Source organism: Caretta caretta, chromosome 25, assembly GCF_965140235.1.
Source record: "Caretta caretta isolate rCarCar2 chromosome 25, rCarCar1.hap1, whole genome shotgun sequence".
Taxonomy (NCBI): domain Eukaryota; kingdom Metazoa; phylum Chordata; order Testudines; family Cheloniidae; genus Caretta; species Caretta caretta.
In genome coordinates, this window is record NC_134230.1 from 9,248,981 (window position 1) to 9,270,341 (window position 21,361).

Sequence of the window (21,361 nt, forward strand, 5' to 3'; positions counted from 1 at the left end):
TCTTTTTTTCCACAAACAGGTTAGTGAATGAAAAGCATTACATCCCTCAAATAAACTGACAAAATTAAAGGTGAACCACGAAGTAACTGTGAATTAAATAAGTTTCTGTGCTGAATGCCCTCTACCAGAGGGGTTGTTGCAGGGTCATTCAGCACAGAAGTTGTTTAAACAAAAATTAAACTAATTGCCTCTCAAATCCTCTTGGTACTTCCTGGATCACCAATGTATCCCAGAATGCAAGATCACAAACACCAGAAGTCTTACTGCAACATATGTAATCTAGACTTGTGATGTCACAGCATGATGCTATTTGATAGAGCTTCAAGGAACCAGAAAGTGCCAGGAGAGTTTCAAGGCAAGAAGTTTTCAAAGGTTACTTACAACTTATTTCTGTGCTGAAAGTCTCCCACAACCTGGTTAGCATAGCATGCAGAAAAGAAATATGCTTAACTCAAATTTCCCTTTTGCTTTCAAGCTCATCTTTAAGGATGTTTACTTTGATAATTTCTAGTTGTAACATAAAAGAGTGTTCTTTTTTTCCTAAACTCTATCAACAAATGTAATAGAAGCTGGATTAAAATAGAAAACTAGAGACATATTTTTTGAGGGAAAAAGTTTCTAGACAATATATTTACACAGATAGCTAAGACAAAAGAAAAAATTGGGAAGGTATTGTAGGAAGAATTCCCTTGCAAAGCATTAATTTTAAGAAAAATAATGTAAGAATTCACTGGATCCCTGGCTGCTTTGTTCAGTGTTAAAATGAGGGACAATTGCACTCACTCTTCACTTGAATGACGAAACGCATTAGAACAGGAGTATTTGCTCCCAAAGCAGTAGGTGGCAACCAATGCCAGTAAACTCACCACTATATTTCAAAGGAGGAAAGTCAGAGAAGTCAAGTCTAGCGTCAATTACTATTTAACTGAATCAGATATCCAATATCAAGACAAATGCAAATTCTTCCGCAAACAACCATTTTGGGGACTGCAAGCTCTTAAATTACTATTCAGCCTAAAAGTATCAATGCAGAGTAGGTGCTTACTTTTCACTAGACTGTTTTTCATATCCAGTTGAAAGGGTGATTTTAACATTATTTTCTAGTTGTGCAGTGCTAGTGCGACAGACTATCGCAAAACCAATATAAACCAAATACAGACATATCACTCAGCTACAACTAGCTTTTAGTAAAGACTTCAATAGACAAAGTTATGCCAACGTTAGCAGGAAAAGAAAATTTTCTTTTTAAAAAGTTTCCCTTTAAAATAAAAAGGACATCTTTCTAGTACTTTACACATTTTGCCCAGACCTCCTTTTTCATTTTTCCACTAAAGATTTAGCTTAGCAAACTGTTTTCAAAATATTTTTTTTCCTGGAACTGATTCAAAGTAGAATCTATGGATTCTTTATGCTACTGTATTTCTGTAGTCTATTCAAAACAGATTTCTCCCATTTCTAAGCCTTTTAGAAAAAAGTTATAAAATTGTGGGAATTAAGCCCTGTTCTGCAGCTGAAGAAAAGTGGCAAAAACTACACACTACTTCATAAGTGGAATTTTATTTAGCTGAAGTTTTACACCAAATCCCCCAACCAAAACCTCCACTGAAATCCTCCGAGATGCTTCTTTTTAAACAGGCAGTGCAAAAAGATGCATTAACTCTGGAACATGTCTACACCATAACCACCCCACTGTACCATGCTGGAAGAACTGGACACAACATCATTAAAAGAGGGCTCTATCTTGTGCACAAGAGTTAACTATGCCTTGCTACAATGCTCCTCTGGCCAAGCCTGTAGCAGTTTAGTCTATCAGTGCTTCAAGATGGGACTTCACCATGTCCCCAGCATATTAACCTTGCCAGGAGACAAACAAGTTGTAAATACCACCCACAGATTTGTGTAGTTTAGGTGAACCATATGTTTTTAACGCCCTGTCTGTGTACATTCTTAGTATTCTGGGAGCGAGCGTTGTAACCTCCTAGCTGTAGGTAAAATCAGATGGTAATCTGATAACTAAGCGAAAGGAATAAAATCAAGGCAGGTGAACAAGAGAGACCAGCCTACATGAAAGAATACCAGGTAGCAACCCTAATTTTTTCATATTACCTCCCCAGAAGGAAGTACTGGACAGAACAGTCAGATGGCGGGACACGAGGGCTTACACTTTAAGAAAATGGATCCCCACCAATACATGGACCAATATTGAGTCAGTGGCTACCCACCCTCTTCTTTTATGAGGATTCTCTGTTCTGTGCCCCATTAGGACGACCCCCCTACCGCTGCCGTTCAGTCACAAACAGTTGGTTACACGTCTCTCTCTGTGCCCAGTCAACACAGAACTACAGCCCCAGCTATTGAGCCCGGTTCTTCGGCTCCCGCTGTAGAGAGACAGGCTTCCTGCTCTAGAGGTGCCCGTGGGGGGACACACAAGGCTGGGTGCCCAATGGGCTGCGTGTGCTCTAACCCACCACTGCTCTGCAGCCATTCCAAACGCCCCGCTAAGGGGCAGAGCCCCCCCCACCATGTAACGCAGGCCTGAGAGCCAGACAACTTGGGGGCTGCGGGCCCAGGCTGATTTGGCAACTAGTCAGCATCCTGGTCTCTCTCACCCAGCCACAGCAGGCCTGGGAACCAGCTCTGGGTCCCTGTAAGGGAGGAGGCCCAACATCTTGGCTGTGTCGGTGGGGGGGTTAGTGTGGAGGGCCCGGGGGGGGGGGGCAAGCGACAGTACCAGCAAGGTATAGCAGAGGGAAGGGGGGGGGGACAGGGAAGGGAAGGGAAGGGGCCCTCCTGTCTTACCGTTTCTTGCTTCCCTGGAGTTAGGAAGGAGCTTGTGAGAGGGTGAAGGGCGAGCAGAGTGGTGGGTGGTGTGGTGGGGGGAAGGGCAGAGTGGTGGGGTGGGGTGGGGTGGGGGGAGGGGGAAGGGCAGAGTGGTGGTGTGGGGGGGGAAGGGCAGAGTAGTGGTGTGGTGTCGGGGGGGAAGCCGAGTGGGGGGGCCCCACCCCCGCCAGCCCAGCCCAGCCCCGGCCCGCGACAGGAGCGGCGGGTCCCTCGGCCCGAGCCCCACCTCGGGGCCGGCCGGTCTCCCCACTCCACCCCCGGGGCCGCTCCTCCGGCCGGCCCCTCCCTGCGGGCCGGGACGCTCCGCTCCGCCCCGGCCCGGCCCCGGCCCCGGCCCCGGCTGCCCACCTGTGGGCCGGGATGCGCTGCGAGCCGCGGCCCTTGCCCACCAGGAAGTGCACGTCGCTGAGCACCTCGTTGTTGAAGAGGAAGGCGAAGCGCTCCTGCACCGTGGGCTTGGTGGCCTGCCAGTTGTACACCGGCTCCCGCTGCAGGGGGCCGCCCGCTGCCCCGCCCGGAGCCGCCGCCGCCGCCGAGCCCCCGGAGCCGGGACCCCCGGCCGCCGCCGCCGCCGCCGCCGCGGGGTTCCCGGCCCCGCACTGGTTGTAGGTGAGGCCCGGCGGGGAGGCGGGCGGGCCGTTGGTGCAGGCGGCGGCGGCGGCCCCGTTGCCCGGAGGCGGCGGCGGGCCGGAGGAGGAGGAGGAGGAGGAGGAGAGGCCCCCGGGGCCCCCGCCGCTGCCACCGGCCGCCATCTTGTGCGGGGGTGGGCGGCGCTGCGGCAGCACCAGCAGCAGCACGAGCGGCGGGCGGGCGGCGGCGGCGGGGCCCGCCGAGGGGGGCGCGGCGGCGGGGCGGCGGCTGCTGACACACAGGGCCGGGCAGCAGCGGCGCATGGGGCTCGGGGCGCGGCGCGGCGCCGGCCGGGGAGCGCGCAGGGGGCGGGGCATGGGGGAGTTGGGGGGCAGGGGAGAGGCCTGCGGAGGGAGCGGGAGGGTAGAGTTGGGGGGGGGGGTCGAGGATGGGGAATGGAGGGGGGGCACGAGGATGGAGGGTGTGGGGGGGCACGAGCAGGCGGGGCAGGAGATCTGGGGGGCAGGAGGGCGTGGGGGAGGCACGAGGAGGGTGGGGAATGGAGGCGGGGCAGGAAGGTGTGGGGGGGCACGAGGAGGGGTCAGGAGGAGTGGGGGGCACGAGGAAGGGAGGATGGAGGGTGTGGGGGGGTCACGAGGAGGGGGGCAGGAGGAGTGGGGGGATGGGGGGCAAGAGGGAGTGGGGGGGCAGAGGAGGGGAGGATGGAGGGTATGGGGGAGGTCACGAGGAGGGGGGCAGGAGGGCATGGGGGAGGCACGAGGAGGGTGGGAAATGGAGGAAGGGCAGGAGGGAGGGTGTGGGGGGGCACGAGGAGGGGGGAAGGAGGAGCGGGGGTGATGGGGGCAAGAGGGTGTGGGGGGCAGGAGGAGGGTGCGGAATGGAGGGTGTGGGGGGAGTCACAAGGAGGGTGGGGGATGGGGGCAGGAGGGTGTGGGGGAGGCATGAGGAGGGTGGGGAATGGTGGGGGGGCACGAGGAGGGGGGATGGAGGGTGGGCGGGCACAAGGAATGCAGGGAAAGGGGTATGTCAGGTGTGAGGACTGCAGAGGGAGCAGTAGGGTGGGAAGGGTGTGGGAGACATGAGGAGAGGTGTGGGGAGCAGGAGGCAGGGGGTATGTCAGTTGTGAGGCCTGCAAGAGGGAGGGGTGTGGGGGCCTAGGCGTGCACAGAGGGGGGCGTGTTCTGGGGTGGGGGAAGGAGTTAGGGGTTGGAGGGAGCCGTGCAATGGGGAGCCTGAGGAACTCCCTGCTGTTTCCACCCCTGTGAAGACTCCAGGTGGGAACTAGGGGGACACGATCACAGCTCCTCTGGGGAGGACACGGCTTTTTTCTTTTTCTTTTTTTTTAATAGGGGGGGATCAAAGCTTTTGGAGACAAAACAACTCCTGTGGGGGGCTGCGGGAAGGTTGCCATTGACCTTGCAAGTTTGGGCCCACGAGGTGGATACCTCTGACCCTGGGGGTCGATGGCTTATGGGGAGGAGGCAGCGTCTCCGGAAGGTTAGGGAGCCTGTTGGGGATGAGCAACACTTCAGTTTATCCCCTGAAGAATAAGCCTAATGTAACCTTCTTTGCACACGTGCAAACCAAGTCTTTCTAAAAACCAGACACCCAAAACTTCATTGGCACCTCAAGGCTGTGTCGATTAGTGCTCTGTAATCCCTTACAATCCTTAGGCCAAGGGACTGATGGTCTGTGGCTGATGCACCGGCTGTCCTGCCCGCCAATAAACTGATACTTCATGCTTAACGTCTGCTGTGTAAGAGTGTATTTCACACCCGCCTTGCACCTCGCTCCATTACATGCTGCTGTGGCCATGGAGATCTGTGGGAATGTTAGTGTTCTCCCACACACTGCACTGCAAGAGAACACAGCAGGATGTGCATGATAAGAGATTTTTATCTCATAGCCAGCTGGTATTCCTTACATAGAAAATGGCAGGGAGGTCAGGAGGAACCTGAAAGGCCACTAATCTCTTATCCGTTCTGTGGATGACATTCTGCCCATGGATGTGCATGCACACACATTTGAGAGCAGACTTTTCGTCCTTGGTTCCACGTGTTGAGTAACTGCTCAGCCACGAGGTATATTTTCTTTTCCTTGTTTTTCTGGGGTTTTAATTATCGTTTGCTTAATACACAATGACATGCTGTTTATATTGGTCCAGAGCTCCAAGACTTTTGTGTGTTGCTGGAGTTGCACAGATAAATCACTGCATCCGCCATTGCTAAGGAATACCGGATTACTGCATTCATCTACCCTGCCACTTTACAGCACTGCAACATTCTCACTCAGGGGTGTGAAAAAACACTCCCCCGAGTGCTGCAAGTTTCAGCGCTGTAAACCGCCCGCGTAGACAGTGCACCAGGGCTGGGAGCTACGCCCTTCGTGGAGGTGGGTTTTTTAGAGCGCTGGGAGAACTCCCTCCCAATGCTGTGCTGTGACTACACAACGGCAGCGCTTTAACGTTGCCAGTGTAGACAAGCCCTTAGTATCAAAAGTTTACACGCTCATTTGGTAACAAATATATGGAGTCTGCTGCGTGACATACATTGACACTGAACGAAGAAGAATGAGGTGTATATATATATATATATATGAGGTATATAGACAAATTCTGCTGGATAAGAACCCAATCTTGCAAACACACACATATATGTAAAAATACAAGGTGGGTGAGGAAAGTTGCAGTGGGGGAGATTTAGGTTGGATATTAGGAAAAACTTTTTCACTAGGAGGGTGGTGAAACCCTGGAATGTGTTACCTAGGGAGGTGGTGGAATCCCCTTCCTTAGAAGTTTTTAAGATCAGGCTTGACAAAGCCCTGACTGGGATGATTTAGTTGGGATTGGTCCTGCTCTGGGCAGGGGGTTGGACTAGATGGACTCCAGAGGTCCCTTCCAACTCTGTTATTCTATGATTCTATGAAAGATTTCTTGTATGGATTGTAATTGTTTAATGATACTCCATATGGGTTCCAGTGTGGGGTAGCAGGTGACAACTAGGGTTGTGTGGTTGGAGATAAAAGACGTTACCTCACCCACCTTGCTCTAATATCCTGGGACCAACATGGCTCCAACACCACTGTGAACAACATGTAAGTTATTCACATGCATAGTCCCCATTGACTTAAGGGAAACTGCTCATATGATCAAATGACAGGTTTCAGAGTAACAGCCCTGTTAGTCTGTATTCGCAAAAAGAAAAAGAGGACTTGTGGCACCTTAGAGACTAACCAATTTATTTGAGCATGAGCTTTCGTGAGCTACAGCTCACTTCATCGGATGCATACTGTGGAAACTGCAGCAGACTTTATATACACACAGAGAACATGAAACAATACCTCCTCCCACCCCACTGTCCTGCTGGTAATAGCTTATCTAAAGTGATCATCAAGTTGGGCCATTTCCAGCACAAATCCAGGTTTTCTCACCCTCCACCCCCACCCCCCCCACACACACACAAACTCACTCTCCTGCTGGTAATAGCCCATCCAAAGTGACAACTCTCTACACAATGTGCATGATAATCAAGTTGGGCTATTTCCTGCACAAATCCAGGTTCTCTCACCCCCTCACCCCCCTCCAAAAAACACACACACAAACTCACTATCCTGCTGGTAATAGCTCATCCAAAGTGACCACTCTCCCTACAATGTGCATGATAATCAAGGTGGGCCATTTCCAGCACAAATCCAGGTTTTCTCACCCCCCCACCCCCATACACACACAAACTCACTCTCCTGCTGGTAATAGCTCATCCAAAGTGACCACTCTCCCTACAATGTGCATGGTAATCAAGGTGGGCCATGTCCAGCACAAATCCAGGCTTTCTCACCCCCCCCTTCCCCCCCCCCGGGGACACACACACACACACAAACTCACTCTCCTGCTGGCAATAGCTCAATAGCTCATCCAAACTGACCACTCTCCAAGTTAAACTTGGATTTAAACTTGGAGAGTGGTCAGTTTGGATGAGCTATTGCCAGCAGGAGAGTGAGTTTGTGTGTGTGTGTCCGTCCCCGGGGGGGGGGAAAAAAAAGGGGGCGGTGAGAAAGCCTGGATTTGTGCTGGACATGGCCCACCTTGATTACCATGCACATTGTAGGGAGAGTGGTCACTTTGGATGAGCTATTACCAGCAGGATAGTGAGTTTGTGTGTGTGTTTTTTGGAGGGGGGTGAGGGCGTGAGAGAACCTAGATTTGTGCAGGAAATAGCCCAACTTGATTATCATGCGCATTGTGTAGAGAGTTGTCACTTTGGATGGGCTATTACCAGCAGGAGAGTGAGTTTGTGTGTGTGGGGGGGGGGGGGGTGGAGGGTGAGAAAACCTGGATTTGTGCTGGAAATGGCCCAACTTGATGATCACTTTAGATAAGCTATTACCAGCAGGACAGTGGGGTGGGAGGAGGTATTGTTTCATGTTCTCTGTGTGTATATAAAGTCTGCTGCAGTTTCCACGGTATGCATCCGATGAAGTGAGCTGTAGCTCACGAAAGCTCATGCTCAAATAAATTGGTTAGTCTCTAAGGTGCCACAAGTCCTCCTTTTCTTCATATGATCAAAGTTAGTGATTGCAGGATCGGACCCTAAATTCTGCACTCAGAGACACGCATGGCAAAGAGCAGAATTGGCTTTAATATAGATGATCTCTATATGGATTATAATTATTGAGTTTGTTACATTTAACAAATATGTTGTTTCTTTTTTTGTACTTGGTTTGGTGGCTACTGAGATTTGATTGTCCAAGAATTAAATGAATACAAGCATTACTTTAAAGGGACACTCTTTTTTATTTTAAAAATATATTTCTCTCTCATTCTAATATAACAGAGCAATGAACACCAAAATAAGGTTTAAAACCTCATCTATGTTCTGGCTTTTACGCTGTTTGCTCTACACCTTGCAGGATGGGCCATTTTGATGATGTGTTGTTTTTATGCATCTTTGCAAGTATCAACACAAGCTTTCCAACTGCAGTCGCATGCTGGCTTTGGATGTTTCGCGCAGAAGCTGAACATTAGGGGGAGCTAAAGACTGCTGCATGAATGCGAATCGGAATCCTTCCCATGCCGTCAGATTATTGTTTAGGTTAGAGATGGGGGTTATTGGACACTGTGATGAATCTTGTCATTTGTTAAAAATTCATATACATTGTTGGTAACCACAGGGACTGCACCTTGACGTGGTGGGAAGGCTTGTGTGTTCCAATGACCCTGTGAGCTAGGCCTGAAGAAGTTTAAACTCCTGGTAGGACCACACAAGCCAGACATGTCAAAAGGGTAGGGATGAGATGGAAAGCAGTCCATTGGTCTTCCAGGTTTGGGGTGGAGTGATAGGACAATAACCTATCCTGGCAAAAAAGTCAAGTTACAGAAAGACAACAAGGCAGCCATTCTGGCAGACAGCATGAACTCGAGTGGAGTGCAAGCCATATATGTCCTGAAAAGGGGACTAGAAGCTAGGTAGTGGAGTTATGTAGGAGAGCCACTTTTCTTCCCCTAAGTGTCTTGGGCTGTCTTACTTTTTGCATGGGTTCACCATTGATTGCTCAGATGATGTGTGTTTACTCATCTTCCCCAGATGCAGTTCCCCAGACTCATTGTGTTCCTATACCCAGTCATCCTCGACAGACGGTGATGTCACAGATGTGGCTCGTCCTTACCCCCAATCCCACGTAGGAAGGGGTATTCACCACGTGTCAAATCTGAGAGTTGATCCCCTACACTGAGTTCTATCCTGCAGCCCTTACTTGGGCAATACTCCCATTGACTTCACTTGGAGGATCAAGTCAATTAATGACTACAGCCTCATCCCTTGTATTAAATATTATTTTTCCTTCAACTCAATACATTGCACGTCAACACAGTTACTCAGGATTTATATCAAAATAACCAAGAGCAGAATATGGTCAGTTGGTGGCCAGTAACTAATTGCCAAGTGATTAGGAAGAAATTCCTCATAGCGGGAGGTTATTCCATAATTGTCCATTTGGGGGTTTCTTGCAGCTTCCTCTGAAACATCTTGTGCTAAGCAGTGTTGGAGAAAAAACACTGGACTAGATGGATCATTGGTCAGATCCAGTCTGGGGAGGGGGTCCTATGTTCTTATGTTTTCGTACATGTTGGCAAATTGCTGTCGGCACATATGGCACCATTGTAAATAATTAAGAAGAAAAGAAAGTGAGAGAGGGAAGGAGGGACTAAAGAAATGCAAAGGGGAAGAAAAAGAAGGGAAACAAATGAAACTTTAGAGTTAATCAGTGTTGTTTGAATTGGATTTATGCATATTCAGTCTTATGTTTTATTTAGGAACAGCTGTCAAGCATGTGATTTATTATTAGGGCTGTCAAGCGATTAAAAAATTAATTGCGATTAATCGCACTGTTAAACAATAGAATACCATTTATTTAAATATTTTTGGATGTTTTCTACATTTTCAAATATATTGATTTCAATTACAACACAGAATACGAAGTCTACTTCGTATACTCACTTATACTTCGTATACTCACTTACACAATACTCACTTTATATTTATTTTTGATTACAAGTATTTGCGCTGTAAAAAAACAAAAGAAATAGTATTTTTCAATTCACCTAATACAAATACTGTAGTGCAATCTCTTTATCATGAAAGTGCAACTTACAAATGTAGAACTATGTACAAAAAACCTGCATTCAAAAACAAAACAATGTAAAACTTTAGAGCCTGCAAGTCCACTCAGTCCTACTTCTTGTTCAGCCAATCGCTCAGACAAACAAGTTTATTTACATTTTCAGGAGATAATGCTGCCTGCTTCTTGTTTACAATGTTACCTGAAAGTGAGAACAGGTGTTCTGAAGGCACTGTAGCAGCTGGCGTTGCAGGATATTTACATGCCAGATGTGCTAAAGATTCATATGTCCCTTCATGCTTCAACCAGCATTCCAGGGGACATGCGTCCATGCTGATGACGGGTTCTGCTCGATAACCATCCAAAGCAGTGCAGATCGACACATGCTCATTTTCATTATCTGAGTCAGATGCCACCAGCAGAAGGTTGATTTTCTTTTTCAGTGGTTCAGGTTCTGTAGTTTCCGCATCGGAGTGTTCCCCTTTTAAGACTTCTGAAATCATGCTCCACACCTCGTCCCTCTCAGATTTTGGAAGGCACTTCAGATTCTTAAACCTTGGGTCAAGTGCTGTAGCTATCTTTAGAAATCTCAAACTTCTTCACGTTTTGTGTGAAATCTGCAGTTAAAGTGTCCTTAAAATGTGCTGGGTCATCATCCAAGACTGCTATAACATGAAGTGTATGGCAGAATGTGGGTAAAACAGAGCAGGGGACATACCATTCTCCCCCAAGGAGTTCAGTCACAAATTTAATTAACACGTTATTTTTTTAATGAGCATAGACGCATGTCCTGTGGAATGGTGGCCGAAGCATGAAGGGGCATACGAACGTTTAGTATATCTGGTACATAAATACCTTGCAATGCCAGCTCCAAAAGTGCCATGCAAATGCCTGTTCTCACTTTCTGGTGATATTGTAAATAAGAGAGCAGCATTATCTCCTGTAAATGCAAACAAACCTGTTTGTCTGAACAAGAAGTAGGACTGAGTGGATTTGTAGGCTGAAGTTTTACATTGTTTTGTTTCTGAGTGCAGTCATGTAACCAAACAAAAATCTACATCTGTAAATTGCACTTTCACAACAAAGAGATTGCACTACAGTACTTGTATGAGGTGAATTGAAAAATACTATTTCTTTTGTTTATCATTTTTACAGTGCAAATATTTGTAATAAAGATTCTACAATTTGATTTCAATTATAACATAGCATACAATAGATGTGAAAATGTAGAAAACCATCCAAAATATTTAATACATTTCAATTGGTATTCTATTAACAGTGCGATTAAAACTGCGATTAATTACAATTAATTTTTTGAGTTAATCGCGTGAGTTAACTGCGATTAATTGACAGCCCTAGTTATTATGTATATCTTTTTTATTTTGCCAGCCCTTCCCTCTTTGATTTTGTTGGGTGTGGCCCAAAGAATGCTTTGCTGAGGGCAAGCCAGCCCCGCTAGCTATCACGCTATAGAGTTGCCCAATAGTTGCACAACTTATTAGCACTTCAGGCAGTTATGCAATTTCAATTAGTAAAAAATGTGACAGCATAGCCCAGAAGCCATTTTTCAAATGCTTAGAACAATATCACCAATTCCAAGCATTCACAAATAGTGAGTCAGGTACCCCAAAAATAAAGAGATGGGCTCGGAAAAAAAATGAGATTTCTGGAAATAGTAAGTTTGGGGTTCTTTTATATTTGCCTTCTGGTTTTTGAGCCTTTAGGTTTCATCTTTTCAGGCTTTCCTGCTAAAAACTTACCTTGGGTTTTTTTTTTAAAATAACAGCTAAGATTCTCACGTCATCACAGAACTCCAGGAGCTGGGTCTCTAAGAAAAACACCAACTTTTGTTAGACTCACAATTAAATAGTGAGAGAGAACAGAATTTTGTAATTAACATCCCACTCCTCTGCCTCTGACTCATTCAGTGATTCTTCCTCACTGAGAAACAACCACTAATTAGAAAAGGAGTACGTGTAGCTCACGAAAGCTCATGCTCAAATAAATTGGTTAGTCTCTAAGGTGCCACAAGTACTCCTTTTCTTTTTGCGAATACAGACTAACACGGCTGTTACTCTGAAACCTAGTTTGCATATTAATTCAAGTTCAGCAGCTTCTCATTGGAGTCAGTTTTAGAAGCTTTTCTGTTGCAAAATTGACACGGTAGTTGTCCCTCCATTGTGATCGTGGTACTGATGGATCTCCTAAGTATAGGGGTTACAGCAATTACCTGGTATTGTGATGGTTGAGTTGGCAGTGTGACTACCGTACAGTGCTCATATACACAGATACCTAGAGAGTAATCAAAATACATTATGGAAACACCCCACTAGAAATAAATTTATGTAACCGAGTAGAAATGCAATTCCACATTCAGTGAAACCCAGGATGGCTCTCTTACAGCTACATGCCCTTGGAATCAGAGTTTATTTAAACAGTCAAACAAGTGAGACACATGAATCATCAGCCACATGATGCCTTCTGGATCCAGGCATGTTCAAAATGACTCACCGCCTATTGGCAGCTCCATTCGCAGAGGAGCCTCCAAAGTCAGACAGACACATGCCAGGAAAAGAGAAGGGATAAGTGTACATTCTCCCCAAAAAGAAAAGGAGGACTTGTGGCACCTTAGAGACTAACCAATTTATTTGAGCATAAGCTTTCATGAGCTACAGCTCACTTCATTGGATGCATACTGTGGAAAGTATAGATCTTTTTATACACACAAAGCATGAAAAAATGGGTGTTTACCACTACAAAAGGTTTTCTCTCCCCCCACCCCACTCTCCTGCTGGTAATAGCTTATCTAAAGTGATCACTCCCCAAGCTGCTCAGTGAGACGGGACAAGAGGTATCAGGTTATGCCACAGTGAGGCATCGGGAGCATGTTGCATAGCAGGGCTTCTAAATGAAGTAGATGGAGTCTCTTTCCAGGGGGTCTGAAAAAACCCCAACCAACTCAGAAAGTCCCTAATGTATATTGCCTGTAACCCAGCCGTCACCAGAGCACCTAGTTGCTAAATATTGTTATTAAGACACATGAAACGCCATCCCTAGCTGAGCTGTTTGGGGCGATTGAACCCAGCCCCTTTGAATCCGAAAGCATGAACTTCTGCCTGAACCATACCCTCCACCAGCCGTTAGATGGGACAAAGGGCCACACTGCTAGCATGGGTAGCACTTGCCAAATTAGGCCAAAGGGAACCGCCCTGTCCTTGCTTCCCCCGTGGTTCAGCCCCTAATACTTAGCTTTTAGGCACAACAAGGGTAGGAGAGCAGCCTGAGGCCCCAACCAGGAGCATTACCAGAGATGATCCTCCACCACATCAGGAGAGGGACCAGACTCAAACTCAGGAGAAATTGAGAGGAAGGCAGTTCCTCACCCTAAAGACAACCATTGTCTGGGCTGTCATGCTAATGAAAGGTGCATGACTGAGCGCTCTGGAGATCCAAGATCTTTGAGTAGCCTAACAAGCAGCAGTGAAGGCTGCCATGGGAGGAACTATCTCTGGAGGCGATTCAGTCTCTCTGGCCCATTGCATCCTTGGCCGCCCCGCTGAGGCCATCAGCCAAGGGGCCAATTGCAATGGTGTCTATTTTGTGAGGTGGACACCTTGCTGCCAGGAACTGGACTCAACCTGTAATTAGGGCTGGGATGAGCCAATTTTTGTTAGTCAAGATTGTGAGCTCAACTCTCCACCGCACCTTACCTAAAGTCCCCATGGCCTAGTCCCTTCTCCTCATCTCAGGTAAGAATGTACTCACTGGAGAACAAAAAATAATTATCGATAAACAAAAGGCTGACAGGCCAAGCCCTCCCAGTTGGTCAAAGTGAGAGAGAAAGACCAGGAATGCACTGATGCTTTCGGGTGTTCCCATTCCTCCCCAGCTACTGCTGCTTTCTTCTTTTGGATTCTCCCTTTTATTTCCCTCATTTCACACCCCTGAGTCTGCCCTGCTGGACCCCTATACCTGTCTCCCTGCTAACTTCTGCTTGCCTCTTCCGTGTCTCTCACTCCTGCTAATATCAGAGTACTTTATGTTCTCCATCTTCCTCCAGCTAACTGCCTAGTTCCAGCGAAGGTATCACAACTGCACATCTCCAGCTGCCACCGAATCTCCTAAGCCCAGCGGGTCATCCCTTCTCACCTCACAGTGAATGTGCTGTCGGCTGACTGGACCACACTAAAGAATTGTGGGAGATTGCTCCATGCGTGCCCCATCACCACCAACTCGTTTCACACAAGCAGCCGAACAAATGGTCCGACGATAACATCTTTGGAACATGCTCCCACGCCGTTGCACTGAAGTTCAACTCTGGTCACCTAGTGAGTAGAGAGCCTCCCTATCCTGTTACCGAGCCCCCAAGCCAGAGCTAAACCAGACTAGCAGGTCTGACATTCCGTCCAGGGGAAGACAGCGGTGACGCTTACCCATTCCCTAGTACGTGACATTTATGCCATAATGCAGAGCAGAGATAGGACAAGCTGGGCTTGGAAGCTGCACAACATCGGTCACCATCATTCTACTGCACTTTACCTTCTCCACTTCCCCTCTTCTCAGTGATCACTCTTGAGTCAATGTTATCTGTAGTCCTTATACAGCCATTTGTCTATCTCCCTGTCACTGAAGTGCAGCCACCTCTGGGGTGGAAACACAACAGCCATTCTCCGCCACCAACACTGCAGGAAGGAATGCCAAAACCAGCATATCCAGCTCAATCTACGGGAGAAACAGTCTTGGGACCTAAGTGAACAATAATGATAAACAGCCTTCCTGGCCTTTCCTGCCTCAGTGTTCAAAAGCACCTGAGGGTGTTTGACACCTCCCACCCTTTGACTTTCAATGGGTGCCTAACTCCCTGTGGCACTTTTGAAAGCCCTGCCCCCGGTCGCTCATCTTGTTTAGACTGTAGGAGTGTTGGGGCAGGGCCTGGCTATATTCTCTCTGGGTGGGCTCCACAAAGGTCATTAGGTGCCTCTTGCGATCCACAAAACTCCCGCATAGGTGCCACCAAACCATACAGGCACCTAAACGAACTGTGTGCCGAAGTTTTTTCCTCCGAGCAGGTGCCTGGCTCCTGCCTGAGCCCACGTGCAATTTACACAGCCGGAAAGTCTGGAGTTCAGCCAGACTAAGGCACATGCAGGGCCTGATCCGGAAGGTGCCTACTGAGCGCACCTAGGTCAGGCCCCACCCGTGAGTTCACATGAAACAGCCGGGGGGGCGGGGGGGCCAATTTAGCCTAGTGATCAGGGTACTTACCCCGGGTGTGGCAGGTCCCCATTTCAGTCCCCCTTCCTCCTGGGAGGGGAGATGGGATTTGAACAAGCCTCTACCACCTCTTAGAGGAGAGCCCCAGCCTCTGGGCTGCAAAGTCGTTCTAACCAGCTCTCAGAGTAACAGCCGTGTTAGTCTGTATTCGCAAAAAGAAAAGGAGTACTTGTGGCACCTTAGAGACTAACAAATTTATCTGAGCATAAGCTTCCGTGAGCTACAGCATCCGATGAAGTGAGCTGTAGCTCACGAAAGCTTATGCTCAAATAAATTTGTTAGTCTCTGAGGTGCCACAAGTACTCCTGTTCTTTTTGCTAACCAGCTCTCTGGTCCAATGACCATTCCCATCTTCCATTGTTTAATTAAAGTGGAACAACTTCGACAGGCACGATTGAGGGAGCCTCGTAGCGGAATATTCCATATGGATTAGAGCACCCACCTGAGAGGTGACAGATTGCTGTACATCACATCAAATCCTCTCTCTCCCCTGGAGGAGGGGGGACTTGAGCCAAGGGTCTCCCCCTTGCTGGGTGAGTACCCTAGCCACTAGGCTAAAGATTATAAGGGAGGGCCTACTCCCAAGCTGCTTTGTTTCAGGTCCCACATGCAATTTAGGCAGCTGAATGCATATCTGCCTCTGGTTCATGGATTGCTAGCAGATAGGCACCTATCGCTCCCCATGCACTGTGTAGGAGCCGAGGCATCTAACTCAGACTTTGTGGTTGCAGTGTTGTTCCTGAGATTTTCTGGGCCCTTAAAAGTTGGGTGCCTGTGAACTTAAACATGAAGAAGAACCTCCGACTTTGAGCTGGAATGTGGCTGTGGCCATGGGGCAGGGAGTGCAGTGGGATCTTTGATAACCACGAGTGGTCAAGACCTTGGTGTCACATCGCAACAGAAAGGCAGCACCTTCAGCTGCAAGAGCATCCCCCATCCTCCTTTTGCTGGATCAGACAGCAGCCCCACTGGCTTGAGTATCCAGGTGTTCCTTGGAGTTCTCCTGTCTAAACACTCCCCAAAACGGCCACACTTAGCTTGTGAGAGGCGATGAGCATGGAGACGGAATGGCCTCCCATTCCAGAGGGCTACCTGTCTCCTCTCTGGCATGCTAATTATTTCAGTTTGGCCAAGTCTGACCTCCTCCTTGCTGTTAGCACTTAGAGTCTGCTCAATGGTAACACACTGGGGTGGGATTCTGATCTCATGCACCTGATTAAGACTGAAGAGCGGAGAGCTGTGATATGTTCCACTGGGTCACCCGAAGATCACCCGATCTAGCAAGTAACTGTACACCACATGCCCTGCGACTGACCCGTGCTGCAGTTACATTCTCCAGTGCTACCATGATAAATAACCCTGCGAATGCCAGTTATCAACATTGCACTAACTCAGTCCAGCGTGGGAGGAGATCAGGTTCTACATAAGGCTGAGCTCTGCTCGGTTCCTGCTGGGGAATAGTTTATTATGCGAATTGCTGCACACTTATTTATAGCTCTCCCCCGGATTGAGGGAGCTTATTTTGAGGTGATGCTAAAGCAGTCGAATGGCTCGGGCTATTTTAATGTTGCATCGGGCTATTTTCAGAACTGTCCTCCTCTGCTCATGCTTTGAACTGGCTTCCAAGTTTCAGGCTCTCATGGAGGGGGGAAGGGGAAGCTTGGGGAAGAGAAAGAAAGAAAGAAAGAATTTCCCAAAGAGCTTGCAATTTAAGCTCTGTGACCCTGCTGCCATTGGATTCTTGACTTTAGCAAAGCTTTTGTTACAGTCTCCCACAGTATTCTTGGCAGCAAGTTACAAAAGTATGGATCGGATGAATGGACTATAAGGTGGATAGAAAGCTGGCTAAATTGTCAGGCTCAGCGGGTAGTGATCAACGGCTTGATGGCCAGTTGGCAGCAGGTATCAAGCAGAGTGCCCCAGGGGTCAGTCCTGGGGCTGGTTTTGTTCAACATCTTTATTAATGATCTGGATCCGGGGTCCCCAACGCGGTGCCCGCGGGCGCAATGGCGCCCCCCAGGGCAGTCGTGTGCGTCTGCAAGACACCACGCCGCTGAAATGCCGCCACCAAAATGCCGCCGGAGAACCAACAGCCAAAATGTTGCCATTCTCGGTGGCATTTTGGCAGCGACGCTCTTTGCCGGGTGTCCGGTGCCTGCCACAGTCTTCTGGGAATAGGAATATGCTATTCCCACAGAAAGGTTGGGGACCACTGATCTGGATGATGGGATGGATTGCACCCTCAGCAAGTTCGCAGATGACACTAAGCTGGGGGGAGAGGTAGATACGCTGGAGGGTAGGGATACGGTCCAGAGTGACCAAGACAAATTGGAGGATTGAGCCAAAAGAAATCTGATGAGGTTCAACCAGGATAAGTGCAGAGTCCTGCACTTAGGAAGGAAGAATCCCATGCGTCGCTACAGGCTGGGGACCGACTGGCGAAGCAGCAGTTCTGCGGAAAAGGACCTGGAGGTTACAGTGGACGAGAAGCTGGATATGAGTCAGCAGTGTGCCCTTGTTGCCAAGAAGGCTGAGGGCTGTATTAGTAGGAGCATTGCCAGCAGATTGTGGGAAGTGATTATTCCCCTCTATTCGGCACTGATGAGGCCACACGTGGAGTATCACGTCCAGTTTTGGTCCCCCCAGTACAGAAGGGATATGGACAAATTAGAGAGAGTCCAGCACAGGGCAACGAAAATGATTAGGGGGCTGGGGCACATGACTTACGAGGAGAGGCTGAGGGAACTGCAGTTATTTAGTCTGCAGAAGAGAAGAGTGAGGGGGGATTTGATAGCAGCCTTCAATTACCTGAAAAGGGGTTCCAAAGAGGATGGAGCTCGGCTGTTCTCAGTGGTGGCAGATGACAGAACAAGAAGTTCTGGTCTCAAGTTGCAGTGGGGGAGGTCTAGGTTGGATATTAGGAAACACTGTTTCACTAGAAGGGTGGTGATGCACTGGAATGGGTTACCTAGGGAGGTGGTGGAATCTCCATCCTTAGATGTTTTGAAGGCCCGGCTTGACAAAGCCCTGATTGGGATGATTTAGTTGGTGTTGGTCCTGCTTTGAGCAGGAGATTAGACTAGATGACCTCCTGAGGTCTCTTCCAACCCTAATATTCTATGAGTCAACAGCAAACTTCCCATTGACTTTAACAAAGCTGACATCTGACTGAGATAAAGAAAGGCAAGAATGTAAGGCATGGAGAGTCTGAAGAGATTGTAGGGGAGGAGGTCAAGGGAGAAAGGATTTCTGGGAGTATAGAATTTTAAGGAGTGATTTAAAGGACAGAACTCAGTGGGCAAGAATTGGAAGACCCTCCCAGTAGAGGACACCAGGCTGGAAGGCATGAAACTGAAATTTGGGAGGAGTTGAGTGGTAAGGAGAATGGGTTAGGAGGAGAGGGGCAAAGGGTATGGCATAACCAAAGTAACTGGAGGAGAAAGGCAGCTGTGGCAAATTGAGGACAAAATGGAGAGGGAAGAAATGAGAGATGTGGGGAGAAAACCTGTCTCGAGCCATTAAAATGACCTTGATGGCTAATCACCCTGGCCTGTGGCATCACTGAATGGTAAATGGGGAAGCACGTGTTTACAAGATGGAGTCTCTCTGGTTATACTCCTGAGTGTGTTAGTTTGACTTGGCTGCTGAATTCAAACTTTGCAGGGAGAGGAGGAGAGTTGATGGGACCATTTCAGGCCTTGCCCAGGACACTCTTGCCAAGGTCGTATAAGAGTTATATTTTGAAAGGGAAAGAATGAGGAGGCCACAGAAATCTTCGATGCGCGTTTGCCCATTGACTTGATGGCAGCAGAGTTAGCCCAGCGCTGTGTGCTTTTGAAACCCCATGGCTTCTAATCCATTCTTAGACACCAACTCATTTGCGGTCTTGGGCCAGTCACTAACCCTCTCTGTCCCTTTGTTTCCCTGTCTGTAAAACAGGCTTTGGGGAAGGTGCCCAATAGCCCCCATGTCAGAGAACAGTTGTAACTAGAATGGTCCCTTTTAACAAATAAAAAGCTGTTTAAAAAAAAACATCATTGGCCCCCTTAAACAAATTATTATTGGTCATGGACCAGGCATAGGTGCCGACTTCTAATGCTCGACCCCCCCCCCCCGCCCTGCCCCAACTCCATCCCTGCCCCGCTTGCCCCCATTCCAACCCCTTCCCCAAAGTTCCCAGCCCAACTCTGCCCCCTCCCTGCCCCATTTGACTCCTTCCCCAAATCGCCGCCCCGGCCCTGCCTCCTCCCCTGAGCGCACCACATTCCCGCTCCTCCTGGAGCTTGCTACAGCTGTTTGGTGGTGGCAAGCGCTGGGAGGGAGGGAGTGGGGAGGAGGCGGAGGCAAGGCAGGGAGCTTGGCTGCCAGTGGGTGCAGAGCTCCAGAGCACACACAGAGTCAGCACAATAGGGGCCTGGTCCCATGGGCGCTAGGCCCTACACAAATGTACAAGAAAAATGCAGGCCCGGCCCCGAAGAGCTTCCAACCGAAGGCTCTGTCTGCCTTACAATCATTCGTTGACACAAGTGCAGTCGACATACAGTTGCTGAAGTTAGCGCAGGTGCGTGCATGCTTGGTTGTTGGCACTCTTACTGCGCTTACCCCCCCCCCCCCCCCCGAGCGCCTGTGGCCATGTAAAGTGCCGTGCCATGGGAAGGTATCCCAGGGTGCCCTGTGCAGCTGTCCAGTGCAATGCCTTTTGGAACATTTTTGCAATGTTTTGAGAGAGAACTCGCCCGGAGTTCTCCGGCATGCAACTTTCGCCCCCCATAATGCCATCCGTATCCCATCATTTTCATGCCATTTTTTAAAACAAAATCCCACAAACCAAGGCAGCACTTTTTGGTCTCTGCCATATCTGACAAAAGCACAGCAGGTAGGGAAGTCCCAGCAAGGTTTTTCCATTTTTAACAACAGCCTACCCCCACACCTGCAAAAGGAAATTCGCTCCTTTTTTCTGACCACATCAAAACCACCCACATATCAAAACCCTGCTGTGCAATTGGGTGAGCCATGCAGTGAGCCAGAGCGCCTGTCTGAACTTCATCAGCTTCTGTACGGCAGGACCTGGGTACAACAAGTTGCTTCTCTGCTCTGTGCCTCAGTTTCCCCATCTGTGAACTGGGGATAACAACCTCTGGGGCAAGGGAGGGAGGCTGTGGGGATTAGTTAGTAGTCATACAGCACTATGGCAGTATTCACACCCAGCTATCTCCCTTTCTGGTGGTCTGGGTTAGCGTCCTGCAAATCCACGGACCATTTTTGCAGACCGGGGAATCAGGTGCAGATTCAAATTTTGTATCGGCGCAGGGCTGTAGTTGGGATGCTTGACAGTTGGGATGCTTGACAGAAGTGGCCGGCAGGGGACACTGTTTAGCAATGAGAGACATTCCCACAAGCCTCCCTCTCAAACATCCCTCATTGCAAGGGACGCCACCCATTTCAGTCCCAAGGCCCCTCCATTCGGCACAAATCGGGCCCCCTCTCACTTCTACTGCTGGAAATGGTCATCAGAAATAAAGTCTGGCTGAATAAAGGCTACAGCAGGCATCATTTACGCCAAGGGAAGAATGCTCCGGCATCATAAGCTTCCTGCATGAATGTGTGTCTCCCGCTCTTTGTAGGGCTCCATAACACTGTCCCACCTTTGGACCAGGCAGGTCAGGAGGGATGCCCACACATGGGCTGAGCATGCTGCCTGTACCACACTCCCAGTCCCTGCCAGCTGGGGGGGGGGGGGGCAGAAGATTGGCCATGTAAACTTGGATCATGGAATCACAGCAGTTAGAGTGGAGAAGACGTATTGAGCATCCAATTAGTCCCCCGGCCAAGGCAGGGCTGTGCCCCTAGACCACATTTGAGGCAGTTCAGACCAAAAAGCCCAAAGCGACCGTGCTCCCCTTCTCCCTGGGAAGGTGACTCCTGCCCAGTACAGCTTGGTAGCAGGGAGCTTTTTGCTGACACAGCCAGATGCTTCCTTTGCTTAGTTTCATCCCATTGCTCTGACACCCCGTCGCCCTGTGTGACCCAATGAAATCCTCCC

General features: G+C 48.9%; 1 protein-coding gene across 3 annotated transcripts in view; it reads right to left on the minus strand.

The window, feature by feature from the left end:
• BTBD2 (BTB domain containing 2) overlaps positions 1-3,608 on the minus strand; it is a 43,090-nt gene extending 39,482 nt beyond the window's left edge. For all 3 annotated transcript variants that reach the window (XM_048830622.2, XM_075123224.1, XM_048830621.2), the window contains exon 1: positions 3,190-3,608. In XM_048830622.2, coding sequence (XP_048686579.2) covers positions 3,190-3,593 — 404 coding nt within the window. In that variant the 5' untranslated portion in view covers positions 3,594-3,608. The remainder of the gene's footprint in view (positions 1-3,189) is intronic.
• Between the last annotated feature and the right edge of the window lie 17,753 nt (positions 3,609-21,361).